The following is a 27822-nucleotide window of genomic DNA, read 5'->3' as shown; positions in this document are numbered from 1 at the left end:
CTTCCCTTTGTCTGTTACAGCCAGTTAAATCTCCCCCTTCTCCTTGAATTCCAAAAATGCAAAATGCAAAAAGTAAAAAAGGACTACCTTCCTCTCCTTCTCTGTGATCTGAAGTGCAAATTAAAATGGCTTTTTCCTGTTTTTATCCTTCCCTTTGTCTGTTACAGCCAGTTAAATCTCCCCCTTCTCCTTGAATTCCAAAAATGCAAAATGCAAAAAGTAAAAAAGGACTACCTTCCTCTCCTTCTCTGTGATCTGAAGTGCAAATTAAAATGGCTTTTTCCTGTTTTTATCCTTCCCTTTGTCTGTTACAGCCAGTTAAATCTCCCCCTTCTCCTTGAATTCCAAAAATGCAAAATGCAAAAAGTAAAAAAGGACTACCTTCCTCTCCTTCTCTGTGATCTGAAGTGCAAATTAAAATGGCTTTTTCCTGTTTTTATCCTTCCCTTTGTCTGTTACAGCCAGTTAAATCTCCCCCTTCTCCTTGAATTCCAAAAATGCAAAATGCAAAAAGTAAAAAAGGACTACCTTCCTCTCCTTCTCTGTGATCTGAAGTGCAAATTAAAATGGCTTTTTCCTGTTTTTATCCTTCCCTTTGTCTGTTACAGCCAGTTAAATCTCCCCCTTCTCCTTGAATTCCAAAAATGCAAAATGCAAAAAGTAAAAAAAGGACTACCTTCCTCTCCTTCTCTGTGATCTGAAGTGCAAATTAAAATGGTTTTTTTCCTGTTTTTATCCTTCCCTTTGTCTGTTACAGCCAGTTAAATCTCCCCCTTCTCCTTGAATTCCAAAAATGCAAAATGCAAAAAGTAAAAAAGGACTACCTTCCTCTCCTTCTCTGTGATCTGAAGTGCAAATTAAAATGGCTTTTTCCTGTTTTTATCCTTCCCTTTGTCTGTTACAGCCAGTTAAATCTCCCCCTTCTCCTTGAATTCCAAAAATGCAAAATGCAAAAAGTAAAAAAGGACTACCTTCCTCTCCTTCTCTGTGATCTGAAGTGCAAATTAAAATGGCTTTTTCCTGTTTTTATCCTTCCCTTTGTCTGTTACAGCCAGTTAAATCTCCCCCTTCTCCTTGAATTCCAAAAATGCAAAATGCAAAAAGTAAAAAAGGACTACCTTCCTCTCCTTCTCTGTGATCTGAAGTGCAAATTAAAATGGTTTTTTTCCTGTTTTTATCCTTCCCTTTGTCTGTTACAGCCAGTTAAATCTCCCCCTTCTCCTTGAATTCCAAAAATGCAAAATGCAAAAAGTAAAAAAGGACTACCTTCCTCTCCTTCTCTGTGATCTGAAGTGCAAATTAAAATGGCTTTTTCCTGTTTTTATCCTTCCCTTTGTCTGTTACAGCCAGTTAAATCTCCCCCTTCTCCTTGAATTCCAAAAATGCAAAATGCAAAAAGTAAAAAAGGACTACCTTCCTCTCCTTCTCTGTGATCTGAAGTGCAAATTAAAATGGCTTTTTCCTGTTTTTATCCTTCCCTTTGTCTGTTACAGCCAGTTAAATCTCCCCCTTCTCCTTGAATTCCAAAAATGCAAAATGCAAAAAGTAAAAAAGGACTACCTTCCTCTCCTTCTCTGTGATCTGAAGTGCAAATTAAAATGGCTTTTTCCTGTTTTTATCCTTCCCTTTGTCTGTTACAGCCAGTTAAATCTCCCCCTTCTCCTTGAATTCCAAAAATGCAAAATGCAAAAAGTAAAAAAGGACTACCTTCCTCTCCTTCTCTGTGATCTGAAGTGCAAATTAAAATGGCTTTTTCCTGTTTTTATCCTTCCCTTTGTCTGTTACAGCCAGTTAAATCTCCCCCTTCTCCTTGAATTCCAAAAATGCAAAATGCAAAAAGTAAAAAAGGACTACCTTCCTCTCCTTCTCTGTGATCTGAAGTGCAAATTAAAATGGTTTTTTCCTGTTTTTATCCTTCCCTTTGTCTGTTACAGCCAGTTAAATCTCCCCCTTCTCCTTGAATTCCAAAAATGCAAAATGCAAAAAGTAAAAAAGGACTACCTTCCTCTCCTTCTCTGTGATCTGAAGTGCAAATTAAAATGGCTTTTTCCTGTTTTTATCCTTCCCTTTGTCTGTTACAGCCAGTTAAATCTCCCCCTTCTCCTTGAATTCCAAAAATGCAAAATGCAAAAAGTAAAAAAGGACTACCTTCCTCTCCTTCTCTGTGATCTGAAGTGCAAATTAAAATGGCTTTTTCCTGTTTTTATCCTTCCCTTTGTCTGTTACAGCCAGTTAAATCTCCCCCTTCTCCTTGAATTCCAAAAATGCAAAATGCAAAAAGTAAAAAAGGACTACCTTCCTCTCCTTCTCTGTGATCTGAAGTGCAAATTAAAATGGCTTTTTCCTGTTTTTATCCTTCCCTTTGTCTGTTACAGCCAGTTAAATCTCCCCCTTCTCCTTGAATTCCAAAAATGCAAAATGCAAAAAGTAAAAAAGGACTACCTTCCTCTCCTTCTCTGTGATCTGAAGTGCAAATTAAAATGGCTTTTTCCTGTTTTTATCCTTCCCTTTGTCTGTTACAGCCAGTTAAATCTCCCCCTTCTCCTTGAATTCCAAAAATGCAAAATGCAAAAAGTAAAAAAGGACTACCTTCCTCTCCTTCTCTGTGATCTGAAGTGCAAATTAAAATGGCTTTTTCCTGTTTTTATCCTTCCCTTTGTCTGTTACAGCCAGTTAAATCTCCCCCTTCTCCTTGAATTCCAAAAATGCAAAATGCAAAAAGTAAAAAAGGACTACCTTCCTCTCCTTCTCTGTGATCTGAAGTGCAAATTAAAATGGCTTTTTCCTGTTTTTATCCTTCCCTTTGTCTGTTACAGCCAGTTAAATCTCCCCCTTCTCCTTGAATTCCAAAAATGCAAAATGCAAAAAGTAAAAAAGGACTACCTTCCTCTCCTTCTCTGTGATCTGAAGTGCAAATTAAAATGGCTTTTTCCTGTTTTTATCCTTCCCTTTGTCTGTTACAGCCAGTTAAATCTCCCCCTTCTCCTTGAATTCCAAAAATGCAAAATGCAAAAAGTAAAAAAGGACTACCTTCCTCTCCTTCTCTGTGATCTGAAGTGCAAATTAAAATGGCTTTTTCCTGTTTTTATCCTTCCCTTTGTCTGTTACAGCCAGTTAAATCTCCCCCTTCTCCTTGAATTCCAAAAATGCAAAATGCAAAAAGTAAAAAAGGACTACCTTCCTCTCCTTCTCTGTGATCTGAAGTGCAAATTAAAATGGCTTTTTCCTGTTTTTATCCTTCCCTTTTTCTGTTACAGCCAGTTAAATCTCCCCCTTCTCCTTGAATTCCAAAAATGCAAAATGCAAAAAGTAAAAAAGGACTACCTTCCTCTCCTTCTCTGTGATCTGAAGTGCAAATTAAAATGGCTTTTTCCTGTTTTTATCCTTCCCTTTGTCTGTTACAGCCAGTTAAATCTCCCCCTTCTCCTTGAATTCCAAAAATGCAAAATGCAAAAAGTAAAAAAGGACTACCTTCCTCTCCTTCTCTGTGATCTGAAGTGCAAATTAAAATGGCTTTTTCCTGTTTTTATCCTTCCCTTTTTCTGTTACAGCCAGTTAAATCTCCCCCTTCTCCTTGAATTCCAAAAATGCAAAATGCAAAAAGTAAAAAAGGACTACCTTCCTCTCCTTCTCTGTGATCTGAAGTGCAAATTAAAATGGCTTTTTCCTGTTTTTATCCTTCCCTTTGTCTGTTACAGCCAGTTAAATCTCCCCCTTCTCCTTGAATTCCAAAAATGCAAAATGCAAAAAGTAAAAAAGGACTACCTTCCTCTCCTTCTCTGTGATCTGAAGTGCAAATTAAAATGGCTTTTTCCTGTTTTTATCCTTCCCTTTGTCTGTTACAGCCAGTTAAATCTCCCCCTTCTCCTTGAATTCCAAAAATGCAAAATGCAAAAAGTAAAAAAGGACTACCTTCCTCTCCTTCTCTGTGATCTGAAGTGCAAATTAAAATGGCTTTTTCCTGTTTTTATCCTTCCCCTTTTTCTGTTACAGCCAGTTAAATCTCCCCCTTCTCCTTGAATTCCAAAAATGCAAAATGCAAAAAGTAAAAAAGGACTACCTTCCTCTCCTTCTCTGTGATCTGAAGTGCAAATTAAAATGGCTTTTTCCTGTTTTTATCCTTCCCTTTGTCTGTTACAGCCAGTTAAATCTCCCCCTTCTCCTTGAATTCCAAAAATGCAAAATGCAAAAAGTAAAAAAGGACTACCTTCCTCTCCTTCTCTGTGATCTGAAGTGCAAATTAAAATGGCTTTTTCCTGTTTTTATCCTTCCCTTTGTCTGTTACAGCCAGTTAAATCTCCCCCTTCTCCTTGAATTCCAAAAATGCAAAATGCAAAAAGTAAAAAAGGACTACCTTCCTCTCCTTCTCTGTGATCTGAAGTGCAAATTAAAATGGCTTTTTCCTGTTTTTATCCTTCCCTTTTTCTGTTACAGCCAGTTAAATCTCCCCCTTCTCCTTGAATTCCAAAAATGCAAAATGCAAAAAGTAAAAAAGGACTACCTTCCTCTCCTTCTCTGTGATCTGAAGTGCAAATTAAAATGGCTTTTTCCTGTTTTTATCCTTCCCTTTGTCTGTTACAGCCAGTTAAATCTCCCCCTTCTCCTTGAATTCCAAAAATGCAAAATGCAAAAAGTAAAAAAGGACTACCTTCCTCTCCTTCTCTGTGATCTGAAGTGCAAATTAAAATGGCTTTTTCCTGTTTTTATCCTTCCCTTTGTCTGTTACAGCCAGTTAAATCTCCCCCTTCTCCTTGAATTCCAAAAATGCAAAATGCAAAAAGTAAAAAAGGACTACCTTCCTCTCCTTCTCTGTGATCTGAAGTGCAAATTAAAATGGCTTTTTCCTGTTTTTATCCTTCCCTTTGTCTGTTACAGCCAGTTAAATCTCTCCCTTCTCCTTGAATTCCAAAAATGCAAAATGCAAAAAGTAAAAAAGGACTACCTTCCTCTCCTTCTCTGTGATCTGAAGTGCAAATTAAAATGGCTTTTTCCTGTTTTTATCCTTCCCTTTGTCTGTTACAGCCAGTTAAATCTCCCCCTTCTCCTTGAATTCCAAAAATGCAAAATGCAAAAAGTAAAAAAGGACTACCTTCCTCTCCTTCTCTGTGATCTGAAGTGCAAATTAAAATGGCTTTTTCCTGTTTTTATCCTTCCCTTTGTCTGTTACAGCCAGTTAAATCTCCCCCTTCTCCTTGACTTCCAAAAATGCAAAATGCAAAAAGTAAAAAAGGACTACCTTCCTCTCCTTCTCTGTGATCTGAAGTGCAAATTAAAATGGCTTTTTCCTGTTTTTATCCTTCCCTTTTTCTGTTACAGCCAGTTAAATCTCCCCCTTCTCCTTGAATTCCAAAAATGCAAAATGCAAAAAGTAAAAAAGGACTACCTTCCTCTCCTTCTCTGTGATCTGAAGTGCAAATTAAAATGGCTTTTTCCTGTTTATATCCTTCCCTTTTTCTGTTACAGCCAGTTAAATCTCCCCCTTCTCCTTGAATTCCAAAAATGCAAAATGCAAAAAGTAAAAAAGGACTACCTTCCTCTCCTTCTCTGTGATCTGAAGTGCAAATTAAAATGGCTTTTTCCTGTTTTTATCCTTCCCTTTGTCTGTTACAGCCAGTTAAATCTCCCCCTTCTCCTTGAATTCCAAAAATGCAAAATGCAAAAAGTAAAAAAGGACTACCTTCCTCTCCTTCTCTGTGATCTGAAGTGCAAATTAAAATGGCTTTTTCCTGTTTTTATCCTTCCCTTTGTCTGTTACAGCCAGTTAAATCTCCCCCTTCTCCTTGAATTCCAAAAATGCAAAATGCAAAAAGTAAAAAAGGACTACCTTCCTCTCCTTCTCTGTGATCTGAAGTGCAAATTAAAATGGCTTTTTCCTGTTTTTATCCTTCCCTTTTTCTGTTACAGCCAGTTAAATCTCCCCCTTCTCCTTGAATTCCAAAAATGCAAAATGCAAAAAGTAAAAAAGGACTACCTTCCTCTCCTTCTCTGTGATCTGAAGTGCAAATTAAAATGGCTTTTTCCTGTTTTTATCCTTCCCTTTGTCTGTTACAGCCAGTTAAATCTCCCCCTTCTCCTTGAATTCCAAAAATGCAAAATGCAAAAAGTAAAAAAGGACTACCTTCCTCTCCTTCTCTGTGATCTGAAGTGCAAATTAAAATGGCTTTTTCCTGTTTTTATCCTTCCCTTTTTCTGTTACAGCCAGTTAAATCTCCCCCTTCTCCTTGAATTCCAAAAATGCAAAATGCAAAAAGAAAAAAGGACTACCTTCCTCTCCTTCTCTGTGATCTGAAGTGCAAATTAAAATGGCTTTTTCCTGTTTTTATCCTTCCCTTTGTCTGTTACAGCCAGTTAAATCTCCCCCTTCTCCTTGAATTCCAAAAATGCAAAATGCAAAAAGTAAAAAAGGACTACCTTCCTCTCCTTCTCTGTGATCTGAAGTGCAAATTAAAATGGCTTTTTCCTGTTTTTATCCTTCCCTTTTTCTGTTACAGCCAGTTAAATCTCCCCCTTCTCCTTGAATTCCAAAAATGCAAAATGCAAAAAGTAAAAAAGGACTACCTTCCTCTCCTTCTCTGTGATCTGAAGTGCAAATTAAAATGGCTTTTTCCTGTTTTTATCCTTCCCTTTGTCTGTTACAGCCAGTTAAATCTCCCCCTTCTCCTTGAATTCCAAAAATGCAAAATGCAAAAAGTAAAAAAGGACTACCTTCCTCTCCTTCTCTGTGATCTGAAGTGCAAATTAAAATGGCTTTTTCCTGTTTTTATCCTTCCCTTTGTCTGTTACAGCCAGTTAAATCTCCCCCTTCTCCTTGAATTCCAAAAATGCAAAATGCAAAAAGTAAAAAAGGACTACCTTCCTCTCCTTCTCTGTGATCTGAAGTGCAAATTAAAATGGCTTTTTCCTGTTTTTATCCTTCCTTTTTCTGTTACAGCCAGTTAAATCTCTCCCTTCTCCTTGAATTCCAAAAATGCAAAATGCAAAAAGTAAAAAAGGACTACCTTCCTCTCCTTCTCTGTGATCTGAAGTGCAAATTAAAATGGCTTTTTCCTGTTTTTATCCTTCCCTTTGTCTGGTACAGCCAGTTATAGCCCACCAGTTACTTAGAATGTTAGAAATATTGTTTGTTTTTCAGTATATACTTGAGGGAACATTAATGATGAGAGGTAATACATGATAATTGTGATTGCTGGATGACAAGATTAGATTTAAAAAAAATTGAAATAAGGGATAAAAGATTTATATAGAAATTAATAATTTTGTATTATGATTTTTTTCTGGGATTATACAAGAGTTACTAACAAAATACTGCATTTCATTGTACTGGAAATAGAAGATATTTGACATTGTACTAAAGTGTACGAAGGAAAAAAACAATAACAAATTTATACCACCACTCCCCCCAAAAGAAAAACTGAATATTCACACTATAACATGTCTCACTGGCAATATCTCGCTGGGCCCAAACCTAAGTTAGAGGTGTGTACAGAGCAACCCTTGAATTAACAAGGACATGCACATAGAAACTGAATAATTATTTATATCTACTGCAATATCCCATTTTTAGGTACATGTCCTTTATAACTCAAGGGTTGCTCTGCATATACAGCCTACCCTTAAAAAAAGATGACAAGTGGGGCTTCCGGTTTGGTGGAGATCGCGGCGGACCTGTTTGGCAGGGCTCTGCCAGGCGATCCCTTCTACCCCCTCCGAAGGTCGCATCTGCGATCGGATCGGGCCCGGATGGCCCGATCCATGAACAGGGGGCTCTCCTCTGCCTGAGGACCCATCGCCAGGACTCCGGAGGCAGCGGTTCGCCCCGCAGCTTCGGAGACGGGAGAACCGCTCCTCTTTGCCTAAGAGGACCGGCCAGCGCTTTCTCCCCTCACTCAGCGGGAAGAATAAAAATCTAAGAAGTGAAAGTACAAATATCTACATTGAAAAAGAATATAGCAGAGAAAGGACCTAAGGTAAAAATTTCCATTGTGTTTCGTGTTTAAAACCAGAAGATCGTGAAAGTTCTAAGTAAAAGTCTTTTTTTCTTCAGGGCGAAAGTGAAAGTTTTTCCCTGTTTAAACTCATCCGCAAATAACAGCCGGACCTAATTTTTTTTTTACTTTTACTTTTCCATCTTGAACGTGAACTTTGGAACCTATAAAATAATTTTCTGACTTTATGGTTTAACAAAATAGCCTAAATTTGACATGACTATCTAGAAAATTTTAACTGCTAAAGGAAATTCCTAGTGATGATCAGAATTTGTTGTTGATGGACTCTTAAAACCATAATGTTCTGGGCTTAATTTTTGAAGCGGAGGAACACAGTCTTGCTGCCTTTTTTTCTTTCCTGTTGCTCTTTTTCACAACATGAAATAACTTAATAACTATGAACTGAATGGAATCTAGAAGAGATTGAAATCACTTCTTTTTTGGATTACTTATTGTTGGATTAACCTATTTGGATTATTTGCTGAGCCTTTTGGATTATCTGCTGACACCTTTTGGATTATTTGCTGAGAATTCTTTTGTTTAACATCTGCCTGCTGCACGGAAATTAACTTGACTCCATCTTGGGATCTGTTTCTTTGTTCCTGTCTTGAATTTGGAAAATAAACTGACTTCATTTTGAATACAAGCAAGCCTTGGATTTGTCTTACTCCTTGAATCTTGAATTGAAATCAAATATAACTTCACCCTTTGAGACTTGGATCTCCATCTCTACTTTCTAGCAAAATTACAGGATTTATAAGAAGAACTTAAGTATATAATACTGTTATTGTGTCTTTGAATAATTATCTGTTTTCTTTCTGATTTTCCTTTGACTTTCTTTCCTACTCTTGGGTATTTTTATTATTAGAAGAAGTTTAGTTTGAACTATATGCATTGCTAATAACCCTTGGGCTCCTGCTCTATTTTAAATAGTTGAATTAAAATATTACCCTCCTTCTTTTCCCTTTTGAATAACTCTTTTCACTTTATTTTTTTTTCCCCTTCTCCCTTTCCTTCCCTCCTCCCAAAGCTTCCCCTCCAATCCTTTTCCTTTTGTTTTCTACATATAGTTGATATTCCTTCTCATCCGTTATCTCTTGCCTTTCTTTTACTTGAAAAGGTTAATACCTGTTCTTTTTTCCTGTGGCATTAAATAATAATATTTTTTTTCTTCTTCTTTTTTGAATTTTGTTATTAATTGAATTGATATTGAATTGGTATAGTTATATTATAAGGGAATTTCTCTTTTTAACAAAATACACTGAACAGATTTGGAATTTATAGTAATTTTTTTCTTTTTCACTATATATAAAATTGAAACTAATTTTAAAATTTGAAATAGTGGATTCTAATTTGATAATGTCCCATACCTCAACCCTTGTTAAAACAGCAAAAAAACAAACTACACCAACTACCCTCTCTCCACAAGTGTCACCGCATTCTTCTCCCTCGCATCAGGTGTTAACCATGTCTACCAAAGATAAAGACAAAGACAAAACAATGCAGTCCAACCTTGCAACTATACACGAGACTTTGAATACTTTGAAGGACTTCATGGTTAAATCACAAGAAGACGCCACTCAACAAAGAGAGGCCATAAAGGAGGAGGCAACACAACAAAGAGAAGCCATAAAGGAGGAGGCAACACAACAAAGAGAAGCCATAAAAGCTGACTTGGCAGAATTTAAAGTGGAGATGGCCCAAATGAAAGCTGATATGGGCGAGATGAAAGACCAGATAAAGCAGATCCAACAAACACTCCAAGAAAGTGATGACCGAGTTAAAAAAGTTGAAGAGCAATCTGATAAAAATGAGAAAAGAATGGATTATCTTGAAGGGAGAGCTGATGAGAGATACAGAAGATATGATGAATCTATCATCCAGCTGGAGATGCAACGAGCTTCGTACGGACTTCGATTTCAGAATATAAAAGAGGAAAAAGATGAAGACTTAAAAATGACTATGGCGGAAATTATTGGAGCTATACTTCAAGAGGACCCTATAGCCTTACAGAAAGAAATCGATGAAGTATACAGAATCTCGAATAGCTATATCCGTCGACACAACCTCCCAAGAGAGATACATATTAAGTTTACAAGAAAGGCGTTGCGAGATGAGATACTTCATTATTCAAGAAACTCCCCGCCCCAACGACAGGGAGTAGAAATAAAGATACTAAAACAAGTTCCAAGAATTGTCAGAGAAAACAGAAGAGATTATCACTTTCTAACTAAAATTTTGATCAAAGAAAATATCTCTTACCGTTGGCTTATTCCACAAGGACTTTCTCTGACATGGCGTTCTACAAGGTACAAATTGGAAAACGTAGAACAAGCCATGTACTTTCTCGAAAAGAGTGGCATTGGCCACTCCGATTACGCAAGTAAGCAACAAGTGGTCCAACTACAACCAGCTCAACAGCAACCAGGGGAAAAATTACCAACTCAGCAAGAAGAAGATCTGGGGGCTACTGCTCAAGTAATAGAGCAGGACCAAGGTCCTAGAAGAGTTCAACCTCAGCGAGAAACCAAAAAACCCATCAAATGACAACAAATAAAGACTTAAAAATCTTTTCCGTAAATGTCAATGGACTTAACGAACCAAGAAAAAGGAAGCAAATTTTTTCTAAAATTAGAAATCAAAATGTTCAGATTGCAATACTACAAGAAGTTCATATTAAAAAAGATAACCAAAAATTACTGTTGAATCCCAAAATTGGAAAAATGTACGCTGCATTAGCAGACCAAAAAAAAAGAGGTGTAGTGATGTATGTTAAGAATTCTATAAATTCCAAACAAATATATAAGGATAAAGAGGGTAGGATACTGATTGTACAAGTTGATATTGAACCTAGACCTCTAGTGGTTGTTTCTATTTATGCTCCCAATGAAGACCAAATGACATTTTATAAAAATTTACACCAAATAATAATAGATTTAGCTATTGACAATGTATTGATAATAGGTGACTTCAATGCTATCGCGAATAGACAATTAGACCATTCAGGAGGGGGAGGTAATAAAAAAAGGGGAAAAGGTAAAAAAACAAGAAGGAATTTGCTACCTAGCACTTTTCAAAAAATGAAAGCGGAATTATTACTAAGCGACATTTGGAGGGAAAGACACCCTCACAAAAGGCAATTTACCTTCTACTCCAACCCTCACAAAATTTGGACGAGAATTGACATGTTATGGGCACCAAAAACGGTGGCAGAACAAATAAGAGAGGTCGAGATAGACGTTAATACATGGGCTGATCACAACCCAATAGTGGTCTATATGACGATGAATAATAAACAGAACAACTGGCGGATGAATAGGTATATATTAAATGATAAGAAATACAAGGATTGGATTGAAAAGGAATTAAAAATATTTTTTGAAATTAATAAAACATCAGACACTACTCCACAGAATTTATGGGACACAGTTAAAGCGTATCTAAGAGGTTTAACAATATCCTATACAGCAAAACATAATAAGGAAAAGAAATTAGAGTACTTACAATTAACAAATGAATTAAAACAATTAGAATTCTTATCGCAGCAACACATTAAGAACAGAGATCTAAAGACAGAAATAAATGTAATTAAACATAAAATTAGAGTTATAGAACAAAACCAATTAACTGAAAAGATCAAAAGAGCAAAGCAACAATATTTTGAACACGCAAATAAACCCGGCAGATGGCTAGCGTATAAACTTAGAAAACAGAGTCAATCAAAATTAATCCAAAAATTAGAAGATAAAGACAGTATAATAAAATATGATGCAGAAGGTAAGGCAGACATTGTGTATAATTTTTATAAAGAGTTATATGCTAAAGATCATGTTACTGAAGATGAAGTTTTTAACTATCTAAAGGCTTCAAATTTACCACAAATAACAGAAGACCAACAGGCCACCATGGATGGACCAATAACAATGGAGGAACTCCTAACAACAATTAAAAAACAGAAAAGTAATAAGGCCACAGGCCCAGATGCCATACCTGCAGAATGGTACAAGATAGACAATGAAATAATAAGAAACCATATGTTAGAAACTTTTAATTTATGTAGACTTGAGGGAAAAATCCCTAAATCTTGGTCAGAATCACTGACAACCTTAATACATAAACAGGGTACAGAACCAGAAAAAATTAAAAACTATAGGCCTATATCATTATTAAATGTAGACTATAAGATTTTCATTGCCATTTATGCAGAGAGACTCAAAAGAGTTATAAATGGAATAATACACCAAGACCAAAATGGGTTTCTTCCAGGGAGACAAATTAAAAATAATATTAGAACTGTAATAAATATACTAGAGTACTATGAACAACACCCAGACAAGACGGCATCTCTAATGTTTCTAGATGCCCAAAAGGCCTTCGACAACGTTAATTGGATATTTATAAAAATGCAATTAAATAAAATGAGATTTGGTCCAAAATTTGTTAACCTAATAGATACCATATATTCAAAACAAACAACGAATATAATACTGAATAACAATCAATTACCAACACTTGACATAAACAAGGGAGTTCGCCAAGGATGTCCCATATCACCATTGTTATTTATTATGACCCTTGAAACTTTATTAATTAAAATAAGAGCGGACCCTAAAATAAAAGGTTTAACCGTAGGAGATGAAACCTATAAACTCCAGGCCTTTGCAGATGATTTAATGTTTATAATTGAAGAACCGACTACAACAGTTCCTACTTTACTACAAACCATTGAACAATATGGAAACGTAGCAGGTCTAAAGATAAATAAAAGCAAAACACATTACTTGACCAAAAATATGAATAAAACACTAGAAACTAAATTAGAAAGTATTTCTGGAATAAAGACTGCAAAAAAGGTAAAATATTTAGGAATAAATTTAACAGCGAAAACAATAACATTAAAAAATGATAATTATATGAAATTACTAGCAGAAATTAAAAAAGACTTAGCAATGTGGAATAATTTGAAAATATCTTTTTTAGGAAGAATTGCAACAATTAAGATGAACATTTTACCCAAGGTTTTATTTCTTTTTCAGGTAATACCAATAAACCCAGGGGGAATCTTTTTAAAAACTTTAACAAACTTAGTTAAAAAATTTATATGGCAAGGCAAAAAAGCAAGGATAAAAATGAATTGTTTAGAAGATATTAAAGAAAGAGGAGGATTTGGCCTTCCAAATTGGAAACTATATTATCAGGCCGCTGCATTAACATGGCTTAGAGATTGGATAATTTTAGATAATAAAAGAACACTTGACCTAGAAGGACATGATTTAATGCTTGGATGGCACGCATTTTTATGGTATGATAAGGACAAAAACCATTCATATTTTAAAAGGCATACATTAAGGAAATACTTATTAGAAGTATGGAAAGATATAAAGAAAAATCATTTTTTAAGTATCCCAGATTGGCTAGCTCCTTTAGAAGCAATAACACATCCAAAGTCTATAAAGGACAAGAAAATAACTTATAGATATAAAGAACTATTAAATGATCAGATGAAGCTTAAATCTAGAATTGAACTACAAGAAGGAGGGATAATAATAGATTGGTGGCACTACGCCCAGATCCGATCTAGATATCAGAAGGATAAAACTCTTTACATTTTTAATAAAAGTAAGAATCCTTTAACTACTTTAATTACCACTAATTCAACAAAAATGATAGGGAAAATATATAAATTACTTATCGCTCATAAAAATATAGAGTTGACTTTAAAAGATACTATGATAAGATGGTGTAGAAATATTGGCAAGGAAATAGATATAGACACATGGGAGAAAGTGTGGATTAATAATTGGAAAATGACTAAATCAGTTTCCCTAAAAGAAAATCAAATCAAAATGTTTTATAGATGGCATCTCCCACCAAATAGGATAGCAAAAATGTTTCCCAAAACATCCCCAATATGCTGGAAATGTAAGAAGGATATAGGAACTTATTATCATCAATGGTGGACATGTGGTAAAGCAAAAATATATTGGAAGATGATTGAAAAAATATTAAAAGAAATAATAAAGCAAGATATAGATAATACCCCGGAATTTTACTTACTAGGTGTCACAAATCAGACCTACAAGAAAGAAATTTTTTATTTAATTATACACATATTAACTGCGGCTAGAATAATATATGCGCAAAATTGGAAAGGGGAGGAAATCCCCAAGGAAGAAGAGGTCATAGCTAAAATATTAGATTGCGCTGAAATGGATATGATGACAAGAAGATTAAACGATCAAGAGGATACTAAATTTTATGAAACATGGAACAATGTTTATAAATGGATAGATAAGAAAAAATAAGATATATCTTTAGTTGTTTTTTTTTGTATTAGTTTTTACCTAGGTGATAATAATATTAATATTAGTTTAAAAGGACTTTTTGATGATTATGATATAGTAGTGTATGTATAAGTATAAGCAACATACCAAGATCTTCGATGTATAATAGCTGAATTTAGTTTTACTGTTTGGATTGAAGGTTTGACACTATTTTACTATAGTAATTAGGATTATATTAAAGGTATTTTTTGGTAATTATGTTATACTAACCCTACCTAACACTCACATTAAGATTTGTAAAACTTTAACTCAAATTTATTAACTTTTTTTACTATAATAGTTAACATATATTTAATTATGTATTCTTTTTCTATATTTGAATGTATACTTTCATAAGAAGCGGGGGAAATACACCCCCACTTTATGTTTATTGTTTGTATGTATTTGTTTCTTTTTATGAAAAATAATAAAAAAATTGGAAAAAAAAAAAGATGACAAGTAGTGTCAGAAAACAGTAATCTGCCATCATGACTAAAATTAATCTGCTTTAAATGGCTCATAAGGAGAAAACACAGCAATATTTTACCCACCTGGTGGGGCAACTTTACCAATGAAAGAGCACTTTGGTTAATAACAAGTCCCTGTCTTTCAAAACTCCCCACTTTTCTTCTATTGAAGCCCCTTGAAGCCAACAAGCACACAATGTCCATGTCTGCAGTTACTTCTCCATTTTGGTCCATGTAGAGTTTCCAATGAGAAAGATTATAGAACTCATTCTTCTCCAGAAAGGGATGGAACTAGAATGGAAACACCCAAGAATTTTAAAAGCAGAAAACATTGTTTCTTATCCTACCTCTTATTTTCATGTTACATTTTTCCTTTAAATTTTATTTTATTTTATTTGAAACATTAAAATATAAACTTTAAAAAAGTTTTTAAAAAGTAATACAAAAAAGATCTAAAGAATAGTGTTGGGCAAACTTCATGAAGTTCGGGTTCGGTGAACTCATCCGAACTTTACCGTGAAGGTCAGGTGAGTTCACCGAATCCAAACTTTAGCCGAACCCAAACAGCAGCAGCGCCACTACAGCGTTCCTTTCTGTAAAAATAAACAAGGAGGTGGGGAATTCCCCACCTCCTTTTGCTTCCTTTTATTTTTTACAGAAAAGAATGCCGCAGCGATGCTGCAAACAAAAGGAGGTGGGAAATCCCACAAAGGAATTCCAGGGGCGGGGCTTTGACATCACGGAGACTCCTTCCTCCCCATTTCGGCCAGCCAGGAAGTAGTCTCCATGACTTCAAAGCCCCACCCCAGAATCCCTTTATGGGATTTCCCACCTCCTTTTGCTTGTGGAGTCTGCAGAGTCTGCGGAGAGGGGCGGCATATAAATCCAATAAATCTAATCTAATCTAATCTTTGCAGTGCTGCAAGCAAAAGGAGGTGGGAAATCCCACGATGGGATTCCCGACTCTATTCCCGGGCGGTGGCGTTTTCACGGTGTTTGGCCGAACCCAAACCCGAACTTCAGATGAACTTTTTTAAAAGTTTGGGTTTGGGTTCGGCATGCAGAACACTCCAAAGTTCGGCACAAACCCGAACTTTGCAAGTTTGGTTCGCCCAACACTACTAGAGAAGGCTACACAAAAATGTGCAATTAATTAAATTAACAATTTGACTTTATAAACTGCCATCTGTGCTGGTTTCTTTTTGAAACTGAAAAGCAAATTATAGACATACAGCAGAAATTCCAGACAACGATAGGCTTACGAGGATTTCACTCTGTTGTCCTCAATGTAACAAATACAATCTTGTACCAAAAAGGATAAATATAAATAATAAAGTGTGAAAGACATCATATAATTGACTGTAAATAAAAAAATAAAAAAATGTAGTTCTATAAATATCTGAGCCATCTTTTACTCCGGAGCCCTTCATTGAGTCCTCTGCCCAAAGAATGAGGCTCTTTATTTCTGCAGGAATAAACATCTGAATGATTTCTTCCTTATTTCAACATGATTTATTGGCCACTTGCTCTGTGAAAATAGAATCCAGCTCAGGCCATCAGATGTTCCCAGAGTCTTCGTCAAATTTATAAGAGTGAACTTCTACAATGTTAATCATAAATCAGGAATAGCTTTAAAAATGCAGATATAATTTAAAATTAACAATGTTTAATATCAAAATATATCTGATTCCAATTCCTTGGTAAACTATCATTTGACCCACGAAATCTGTTGGTTTTTTGTAGCACAAGGAAGTTGAGATGGGTCTCCTCCTTTTCCTATGGATTTCTTCTCCAAAAGAGTTTAATTTGTTGGATCCTTGTTGGGATCCCATACCTGCCATGGCTGGAGTCTTGGAGCTTCCAATGTCTCTTGGACCTTCTTCCTTCTCCAAGATCTGGATGAATATGCAGCCTTCAGGATGTGGGCCAGAGTAATAAGCATAATGTAAATAGAGTCACTATTTTCAATCTTAATCGTGCCCTTTTTTATTGAAACATTTTGGATGCATCTTCTTCGACCTTTGACAGAAAAGGCATATTTTGAAGAAGAACAGTTAAAAGATTGTTGTACAAACTGCCGATCTAGAAAGAAATAGGGTTCAAAATCACCATACTTTGGCCTTAATTTTTGCATAAAATCAAAGCTCCAAATACTATGGATGTATTTGAGATACCCATGATGACATATTAAATATTTTCCCAAAGTTGTAGTGATCCAGACTTTCCCTTCAATGGGTCCTGGCAAATCTTTAAGTGTTAATTGGAAAATATGAAATGCGCTCGAAACAATAACATATTCTGTGAGGTGAACAAAGACATTGACTTGTTTCCACATAGAGCTGCATCCCCCAAGGGGTTCTTGATAAATAGTCATTGGAATTTGGTGAGATATAACAACACAAATCCCATTCCTGACAAGCAAAGAAGGAAAACTCCTCAGGAAATGCGCTCCCTTTTCTGTTTCTGGAGCAAGGAGACCAATCAAGGTCCATCTGAAGTGGAGGAGCAGCTGGACAATTGCTGGGTAGTGAAACCCTTCTTTGGGAAGCATCCGGTGGAAAAAGGGGAAATCACTTTTATCACTCAGAATCTCTGAAGCAATTTTATCCCTCATCTGAAAAAGTAATGAAAAATGACGAGGTTTGTTTTGATAAATATATTTGAATGGTTTATTGATTAGTCATTTTTTAAAATATTTAACACATAAACACATAAACACATAATATTAATAAGACTGTATATAAAAACAGATACAAGAAATAAAATAAATTAGAATAACACCTCTACAACTAACCACAATTAGATTAAAATATGGAGTTAAGTAAAGTAAGGTAAAGATAAAGGTTCCCCTCGTACATATGTTCTAGTAATTCTTGACTCTATGGGGCAGTTCTCATCTCCATTTCAAAGCGGAAGAGCCAGCGCTGTCCGAAGACATCTCTATGGTCATGTTGCCAGCATTACTAAATACCGAAGGTGCACAAAAAGCTATTACCTTCCCATTAAGGTGGTCCCTATTTTTCTACTTGCGTTTTTACATGCTTTCAAACTGCTAGGTTGACAGAAACTGGGACAATAATGGGAGTTCACTCCATTATGGGGATTAGGGATTCGAACCACCAAACTGCCAACCTTTCTAATCAACAAGCTCAGCATCTTAGCCACTAAGCCACCATGTACATTTACCCTGTTCATCTACCCACTATCAACTCTTCTCAAGAGATTCTAGCATTTATCTTAACCACAATATCCACTTGAACAATGAGGCAATAATAACTAGGGTGCTTTTTATATCCTTTTTAAAAATAGAAAACATTATTGCCTCTGGAATCAACTTCCCCTGGAGATTCAAACTGCCCCCACCCTCCTTGCCTTTCCCAAGACTTTGAAAACCTACCTATGTCACCAGGCATGCGGTAATTGACATATCCCTTGGCTAGTAAGATTTATGTATGGTTGTGATTGAGTAGTATTGTCTGTTTTTTAATTATAGGGGTTTTAGCCATAGTTTTAATTATTGGATTTGTTGTACATTGTTTACTGTTGCTGTGAGCTGCCCTGAGTTTTCAGAGAGGGGCGGCATACAAATCTAATAAATTATTACTATTTTTAATTATTTTTATTTTTATTTTTATTTTTATTTTTATTTTTATTTTTATTTTTATTTTTATTTTTATTTTTATTTTTATTTTATTTTTATTTTTATTTTTATTTTTATTTTTATTTTTATTTTTTTTTATTTTTATTTTTATTTTGCTCACAACTATAGCAGGTATAACTTTTATTTTTTGAATAATCCAGCTGATAGAAAGTCCTTTCCAGGGGCTCTATTGTTCTTCAAGCCTTTTATGATTCATTTGATTATGAATACAATAAGGTTAAAAGTTGTTGACATGTTGGCTCATATATTTGTAGCTTTTTATATAACGTGGTTAATTACTGCCATTGATAACTATGAGCCTATCAGAAATATACTGTATTTTTTGGAATATAAGACACACTGGAGTATAAGACGCGCATCAGTTTTGGGGGAGGAAAATAGGGAACAGAATCTGCTTACCAGATATTCATCTGGCTAGCATCCTTAGTCTGGTCAGCTTCAGCACATTATTTTATCCCCTGGCTGGGGCTTTTAAAAAAATCCTTATTTGGAGAGCGTAACAATGAAAGAGCTTTCAAGAGAGTAAGAGCTGGGAACATTGTTAGAAACTGGTTAAAATTCTAGGCAAGTAGAGCAATGAAAAAAACCTGCAAAGGCTTAGGGCTTGGAAAACATTCTTTGCAGAGAATAACAATGAAAGACTTTGCAAGCCGGTAAGAGCTGGGAACATTGTTAGCACCTGGTTAGTGCTGGAAAGAAACATTTGGAGCTAGTTAGATCAATGAAAAAACCCCTGCAAAGACTTAGAGCTTGGAAAACATTCTTCAAAGACAGTAACAATGAAAGAACCTGCAAGATAAGAGCTGGGAAGATCGTTAGCATTAGGACTGGGGGGAAAAGCTTTGAAAAAAGATGCATTCAGAATATAAGATGCACCTGAATTTTCAGCTTCTTTTAGGGAGTAAAAAGGTGCGTCTTATACTCCGAAAAATATGGTATTTTTTTTTAACAATAGGTAAGATGGAGATTTTTTTTCATGAATATGGGATTCGTTCAGCATTCAAAAATATTTTTTTTCTAAGATTATGTACAAAAATGTGAACTTTCCATCAGGGCTGCATCTTCCTATTGTACTGAATTAGTTTTTAATTCAGCAGCCTTTCCTCACCTTTACAACTGTGCAACAGAAACATACACACACCTGTGGGACTTTGTAGGTGCCTACTAAAGTTGACATCTGGATGGATATTTCCCTGTCAGCTGCATCAACCAAAGCCAAAATATTGTCTTTCCTTCCACAGCTGTAGTTGGGAACATTGGCTTTTCCAGTTGAGAGCATGTCCAGCAAGGCATTTGAAGTGCCAAGTGCGAGCAAATAGTTCTCATGGATGTTGTACCCAAGTGTGAGATTATTCATTAGCTGAATATTCTTGTTAATCACTTGGATGGTGAAAATAAAGCGTTCTTTGTCATAGTTATCATAAGCTACTCTATTGTTAAAAAAAAACCAGTTATAGTTAATATCAGCATAATCAAGAGTAATCATCAAATAACTTTTTTTTTAAAATTTCAACCCCTTTGTCAATATATGACTATTGAGTCTGAAGCAAATACTCATCCAAACCCATAGGCAAATAATCCATCAACATTAAATATTTGTAAATATTGAGAAATTGGAAAGGAGATAGTCCTCTACTCCATAAGGTTAAGAATCACAAATAGTCCATTATTTGCAGCACTGTAATAAAGAAGTGGATATTTCAAAAGTGATTGAAAAAAATGCCATTTTAATTCAAGTCACCCTCCAATCCTACACAAATTAGGCACTGAACTGAATATCAATGACTGGTTATAAAAATATAGAAATGAGCTGGTCAAAGGAAACTATGACTTCCTTAAGTCATTAATTCTATAATTTGTGGCAGAGAGGAAAATAATGTAGACTTCTTTCAGGTATTTTTTACATCCTATCATTACATTTGTGTCTCTTAATAATAATAAGTGCTATTGCTAACATGTTGTAAGCCACCCTAAGTCTAAGGAGAAGGGCGGCATAAACATTGAATAAATAAATAAACAAACAAACAAACAAACAAATAAATAAATAAATAATTTATTAGATTTGTATGGTGCCCCTCTCCTAGGACTTGGAGTGGTTCTTCCATGCAGTGTTGTGAAATGTTGTGGACATAATTTTCTTGGACTTCAGTAAGCATTTGATAAAGAAAACCACAATCTATTACTTGATAAGATAGAAAAAAATTGGATTAGACAGCATGATCATCAGATGGATTCATAACTGGCTGACCAACCATACTCAAGATTTAGCCCTTAACTGAACTGCATCTACTTGAAAGGAAATATGCAGTGAGGTATCCCAAGGCTCTGTCGTAGGCTTAGTACACTTTAATAACTTCACAAATGTTTTAGATGAGGACATAGAATGAGGACTAATGTAATTTTCAGATGACACCAAGCTGGCAGGTATAGACAACACTCCAGAAGATAGAATCAAAATACAGAATGATCTCGACAGACTTGAACACTGGGTCTTAAGTAACAAAATGAAATTCAGTGGTGAGAAAAGTAAGGTTCTACCTTTGGGGTTTGGTATCAAATGCACCAGTGTACAATAGATTGTATTATTCAATAGCAGTGTTCCCTCTAATTTTTTTTGGGGTGGGCAGAAAAGTATAGTGTCTGAGCGGCAGTCCCTTCGGGACTGGGCGGCACTCTTTCCGTCTCACTCTTTCCCTCTCTGCTTCTGGGCAGGTTTGAAAAACTCTTCAGTTGATGATGATTTTTAAGTGAGCCATTGCTCACTGCTCAGCTTAGAGGGAACTATGTTCAATAGTAATAACTGTGAAAGGGATCTTGGACAATCATTTAAATATGATCCAGCAGTGTGCTGCAGCTGCCAAAAAAGCCATCACAATCTTAGTCTACATTAGCAGAAGGATAGGATCAAGACCATGTGAAGCATTAGTACCACATTAAAATGCCTTGATAAGAGCACACATGCAATATTTTGTCAAGTTTTAGTCAACACAATAAAAAGGAGGTTGATATTCTAATAAGAATGCAAAGAAGAATAACAAAAATGATTAGGTTGCTGGAAACAAAAACATATGACAACAGTTGCAAGAACATAGTATTTCTAGTACAATGCAGAGAAGCATTGGAAGTGATATAATAGCAGTGTTCCAATATCTAAAATAAGAGATGAACAATCTATTCATTAAAACACCTGAAGTCAGAACAAGAAACCATGGATGGAAACTAATCAAGGAGAGAAATTTCCTAACAGTTTGAAGAATTCATCAGTGGAATGGCTTGCATTCACAAGTTGTGGCTGCTCTATCACTGGCTGATTTTAAGAAGAGATGGGATAGCCATTTGTCTGAAACGGTATAAAGTCTCCTGCTTGGACAGGGACATCTCCAGGTTTACCTTCCAAGTCACTTATTCTGCTATATTTCTGTCATATTCAAAAAAAATGAGAAGAGAGAGAGAGCCTATCAAAATCAGAACAATTTATTTATTTGTTTCTTTTGTCAAGTACGTATTGGTGGTAGACAAAGATATAATAATATTGATATACATGATACCAGTAAAAAAGAAGCCTTAGGACAGGGGACGGAAGGCACGCTGGTGTACTTATGCAACCCCTTTCCGACCTCTTAGGAATTGGGAGAGGTGAATCCCAGAGATTAGTCAATTACTGCAATATAGGAGTAAGTGGAATAAAAATAAAAGAATGAAGGTGTTAGTAATGCAGATGGAGAGAATACAACTCCATCACAGTGAAAGACTTACAAGTAAGATTTACTTAGAGGAAACACGTTGAAACTCAATATATCCTCTGCCATAGTAAATGCACTGGTGATTATACTAATGAGATGGTCTCCTGGTCTATAGTAACTCCATGGTCTATTTTCACCTAGATGCTCCAAGTTCAGTGAACACTTCATTCTACGCTTCCCAGAGACTTGCTGGGATACCAGCAGTGGCAGAAGCAGAAGCAGGGGGTCCATAATTAATGAGGCTGAATCAATCCTCTGTTTCCAAAGAAGAGTTACGTGAATTCAAAACACTTTCACGAAATGAAATATCCAGTGGCTTTTCCCTTTTGAACAGAGACAAACCGAGTTTCGCATAGAAAAGGAAGACAGTGCATTCAGCAAAACAGCCCCTAAATCTTGTGCAAATCATTCAGCACAAGTAGAGGGCTTTCCCCCCCTTTTTTCTGATGCATTCACTGTTGCTTTAGCCTAATGTTATATCACAGGCAGTCACTGGGAAAATTGCAGCATATGTCTCACAGTCCAGGATATTTACTGTGAGTGATCATTTGTCCCCTGGGACTTCTGAACCTCTTCCATGTACAAAGAAAAAAAAAGATGTTTGTGAAATCTCACAGATACATCCCTGGGGACACTCTTCTACAGTCCTGTCAGGACATGTCCAGAAAGTCATGCTGGAGAAAGATACTTTAATACCTAGGGAATTGTCTCATTGTGAAGTCCTCCATTAGGGTACACTGTCTCCACAAACTGCTGGGGAAGATCACCCAGAGCTATGGAGTTTTGTTCCAGTGTAGATTTCTGTCATTTAATTCTAGAGCTCCCTGTCTTCTTAACACCAAGGAATCATCCCTGAACACTTATCTGGGAGGAAAGGGCTAATTTTCAAGGCCAGGAGATTAAGAGCAAAACATCTCCTAGAAAACAGCCAGAGATTTCCATAAGAAGTGCATATCACTTTACAGAGGCAAAGAAACTTAGTAAAATTTTATACATTTGATTTTAAAAAATGTTTTCAAATATTCTTTTTCGATTTTTATTTTTCAAATTTAATTTTTCAAATTTTTTCAAATTATATTTTTCAAAAATTTAATTTTTTTTCAATTATTTAAAATTGGTTTTACAATTTTCAACTTATTTTTCAATTTTAAATATGCTATTTTTTCAATTTATTTTACAATTTTAAAAAATGGAAAAAAGTTTATTTTAATTCTTTAGAAATTTTTAAATTCTTAAAAATGTAGGAGGAAAAAAAAGATTGACACTTCAAACCAGGGAAGATAGTGATGAATTTGCAAGGCAGAGAATAAAGGACCAAGAACTTTTATAAGCTATTGTATACTGACTCTTCACAACAGGGAACATACTGCAAAATATCCATTCCCACCCCACTTCAGGAGAAGGATACTGCAAAATTTCCATTTCCTCCCCACTCGTTGGAGAAGGATATTGCAAAATCTCCATTCCAAGCCCTCTCTGGTGTAAGCCAGCCAGAGATGGTATTTGCCTTTTCTCTGAACTATTCAAAATTTCTGTTGCGGGTTCTTTGAACTACTCAAAATATCTGCTACAGTTCTCCAGAACTTGTCAGAACCTGCTAGATTTCACCCCTGCTCTCTTCCCTAGTCTACTCCAAAGAAAATCTTCTGGAGCTGAAGAATCATTTTCATAGTTTGCCCCTCCTCAGAAGAATTACTGTCCCTTTCTTCACCTACACATGGGGATGAATGACACAACAATGAATCTGAAAACAATAACAAGAGATTACGAAAAGCTGGGGAAGAAAGTTAAATTCTGTCTTTTAGAATGGACAAAATTTGAATTAAAGATTTGTTGAATTGTACAACCAACAAATTATATATTTTTAATAGTTTTATTTACACCACTTTCTCCCCCCCCCCCCCCCACGACAGCTGTAAAATTCATCTTATGTATGTATATAATCAGGTATATTTTTATGGTAAAAGTTTGGGAATAGTTTGTGTTCGAATAAAGTTTGTGTTCAATAAAATTATTTTTTGCACAGATGTTTTCTGAGAGCCTAAATGCATGTTCCTTCCAAGGTGTGTCACCTTTTGAAAATCTGAGATATCCAGGTATATTTTCATTGGAACATTTGAGTGTGTCCTGAGTTGAAATCCAGTCAATGGCTGTAATGTGCACCTGGCCAGGAAAAAATATTATCTTTGGGAAAAATGGTTCCAGGGAGCCTAAATGCATGTTCCCTCCCAGAATGGATGACTTTTGAAAATCTGAGATATCCAGGTATATATTCATGGGAGAATTTTTTTTTTATGTTAAAGGCCGCCGCAGCAGCACTGCAAGCTAAAGGAGGTGGGGAATCCCATGATGGGATTTCGGGGGCGGGCTTTGACATCATGGAGACTCTTTCCTGGCATGTGGCTTTATTTCAAGAAGTGTTCAAATTCGGGTTCGGGTTTGGCGAACACGGTTCAGGTTCTCTCTCCACCAGTTGCAGTTTGTCAGTGTGCCATTCTTGTCCTTTGTGCAAAGCCAGCCAGCCAGGGCACCAGAACAAGCATTGGTTGCCGATCAATTTCCGGTCACAATTCAAAGTGTTGGTTATGACCTATAAAGCCCATCATGGCACCGGACCAGAATATCTGCTTCTGCTGCACTCAAACTCAACCCTGATAACATGGAGTGGCTGTGGGTTCTGCCTCCCAAGGATAATTCTATCTGTCCGTCCATCACCCTGACGGGAAGTCATTGACCCCCTCAGAGAGAGTCCGCAACTTGGGCGTCCTCCTCAATCCACAGCTCACATTAGAGAAATATCTTTCAGCTTTGGCAAGGGGGGCGTTTGCCCAGGTTTGCCTGATGCACCAGTTGCGGCCCTATTTGGACCAGGAGTCGCTGCTCACAGTCACTCATGCCCTCATAACCTCGAGGATCGACTACTGTAATGCTCTCTACATGGGGCTACCTTTGAAAAGTGTACAGAAACTTCAGATCATGCAGAATGCAGCTGGGAGAGCAGTCATGGGCTGCCCCAAATATGCCCATGTTACCGCAACACTCCGCAGTCTGCATTGGTTGCCGATCAGTTTCCGGTCACAATTCAAAGTGTTGGTTATGACATATAAAGCCCTAAATGGCACCGGACCAGATTATCTCAGGGACTGCCTTCTGCCGCATGAATCAGAGCGACCGGTTAAGTCCCACAGAGTTGGCATTCTCCGGGTCCCATTGACTAAACAATGTTGTTTGGCAGGAGCCAGGAGAAGAGCCTTCTCTGTGGCGGCCTGGACCCTCTGGAACCATCTCCCCCAGATATGAGATTTGCCCCTACTCTCCTTGCCTTTCGCAACCTCCTTAAAACCCACATCTGTCGTCAGGCATTCATACATGGTATGCTTGTATGTATGACTGGTTCTTTAAATTGGGGTTTTTTACATTATTTTTAATATTAGATTTGTTTACATTGTCTTTTTTATTGTTGTTAGCTGCCCCGAGTCTTCGGAGAGGGGCGCCATACAAATCTAATATATAAATAAATAAAATAAATAAAGCAGACTTTGGTGAGCGGGCTGCCAATTCCTCTCTCTTCCAGTTCCAGTTCTAAACTGTGCCAATTTAATTCTGTGTGCAAAGCCATAAAGAGCCCTCATCATCACCCACCTCCAAAGCAGCAAGGCCGTCTCAGCCAAAAGCAGTGGAGTCTTTAATGATCTTCGTTGACGCTTGTAACTGGGATGCCATGGTCCGTCCACCTGCCCCATCCCCAGTTGCAGAACTTTGGCTTCCAGATACCTCATAGCTTCTGCTGGAGAAAGAGGAGGTGTCCAGGGCATAATCGGGGAAGGATGATGAGACCCAGATCCCTGCTCCTGCAGCTTACTGCAATGTTGAGGCTGAGAGGGAGGCTAGCGGGGAGGAAGAAGTGGAAGAAGATGCCAGGAGGGATGACGAGGTGCTAGATCCCACGTGGACCGAAGGCCAGCAGAGTTCAGAGGAGGAAGAGGCTGTGGTGGTCCCACAGCCCCAGTCAGCCAGCAGAAGAGGGAGAAGGCTGCAAACCCTCAGCGTTTAGTCTGCTGTTAATACTGGCCACAGTGGCCAGAGACTGAGCACGCCACACAGCTCATGCCCTTCCATCACACAGGATTGCTGGAGAAAAGCAGCTGCTTGCTGTTGCCTCCTCCTTCTGCTCTACTTCCCCCTCTTCACCCTCTTGCAAATCTAAATTTGGGTCAATTACAGTGCCACTTTCTTTCTCTGCATTTCCTTTTTCTATGTAATCTAATGCCTCTAGTGCTCTCTCTAAATTTAATGACTCTTCTGGCTTTCCTTTTCCTTAATCTATAAGCTAACCATGTCCCAGCTTTATTAGCATATTCAAAATAATTTTGCTTCATTGTTTTTATATTTAAATCTAATTCTACTTGATTAATTTAATTTACTTTATGGGTTATTAAATCTTTTTCTGGTTGTAACTTTTCGCTTTCAGAATTTTCCCTATATTGATTTTCCATATCTTGCAATTCTCTTTGCAAGTTAAGTATTTTCTCTTTGCGTTTTTTATTTTTTCTTATTTGATAAGTAATAGATATGCCTCTAAAATATGCTTTCATCATGTCCCATACATTATAAATTGATGTATCTACATTTAAATTTTCTTTAAAGAAAATACTTAATTCTTTTTCCATTTTAACTAAGAATTCTTTTTCCTGTAGTATATTCGAATTTAAAGTCCACCTATTTTTACCTCGCACTGGATTCCTGAATTTTAATAAGATTGAAGAGTGGTCTGACCATTTCTAATCCTGTATCTCCATATTCGTAATCTGTGAAAACAAAGTTAAATTGGTCCACACCATATCAATACATAATTCATGTGGATGTGTATATTGCCTACTATTAAGGTTCAATTTTCTCAGGCCTCATACAAATCCAGTTCTTTAATCATGGTCATACCCGAGCTTAGAAGTCTTCTTTAATATGGTTTTTGCTTCTCCCTCTATAGTCCAAAGTAAAATCCATAATTACATTAAAATCGCCCAATATACAAACTTTTTGCCAATTAAACTCATTTAGTTTTTTTGTGTAATTTGGAATTTTAAAAAAATTGTTTTTGATTCGGGGCATAGATTCCTACTAACAATGTTTTGCCATTATCTGTACAGATTTCCACCATTAATATTCTCCCTTCGGTGTTTTTATAGATTAAATTAGGATTTAAATATTCTTGGATGTACATAACTATACCTTTTTTCCTTACTTGTGCAGAAGTACAAAACATTTCCCCCAATTTTGGACATTCCAACAATTTATTATATTTTTCTTTTATATGCGTTTCCTGCATACAAATGATATCTAAATTTGATTTACCCATATCTAAAAAACACGTTTCCTTTTTATTAACGAGTTTAAGCCATTGATATTTACTGATAGAATTTTTATTTCACCTTCTCTAATATCTTTATTGACTATTCGATTTAAGGACGCCCTTTGATCTTGTCTCAATCAGCGTCCTAGCCCTAGCACCTTCTTCTTCATTTCTGCCAAACCCTCTGTATCCCTCCCCTCCCTTTCCTCGATTCTAAAAACATATCTAAAAATCCAATTAATATCGCTAAAATAACTTTAAAAACTCTAATAACGTTTAAAATAATTCATTCC

The 27822-nt window shown here is 36.2% G+C and overlaps 1 protein-coding gene across 1 annotated transcript in view; it reads right to left on the bottom strand.

The window, feature by feature from the left end:
- The window catches only part of LOC139159151 (vomeronasal type-2 receptor 26-like), a 36335-nt gene extending 10341 nt beyond the window's left edge, over nt 1-25994 (bottom strand). The window contains exons 1-4 of the mRNA XM_070736503.1: nt 25822-25994; nt 19578-19866; nt 16610-17389; nt 14878-15066 (exon numbers count right to left, since the gene is read on the bottom strand). Coding sequence (XP_070592604.1) covers nt 14878-15066; nt 16610-17389; nt 19578-19866; nt 25822-25994 — 1431 coding nt within the window. The remainder of the gene's footprint in view (nt 1-14877; nt 15067-16609; nt 17390-19577; nt 19867-25821) is intronic.
- Between the last annotated feature and the right edge of the window lie 1828 nt (nt 25995-27822).

This window comes from Erythrolamprus reginae, chromosome 2 (assembly GCF_031021105.1).
Source record: "Erythrolamprus reginae isolate rEryReg1 chromosome 2, rEryReg1.hap1, whole genome shotgun sequence".
Classification (NCBI taxonomy): Eukaryota; Metazoa; Chordata; class Lepidosauria; order Squamata; family Dipsadidae; genus Erythrolamprus; species Erythrolamprus reginae.
This window is presented reverse-complemented; position numbering and strand designations above follow the sequence as displayed.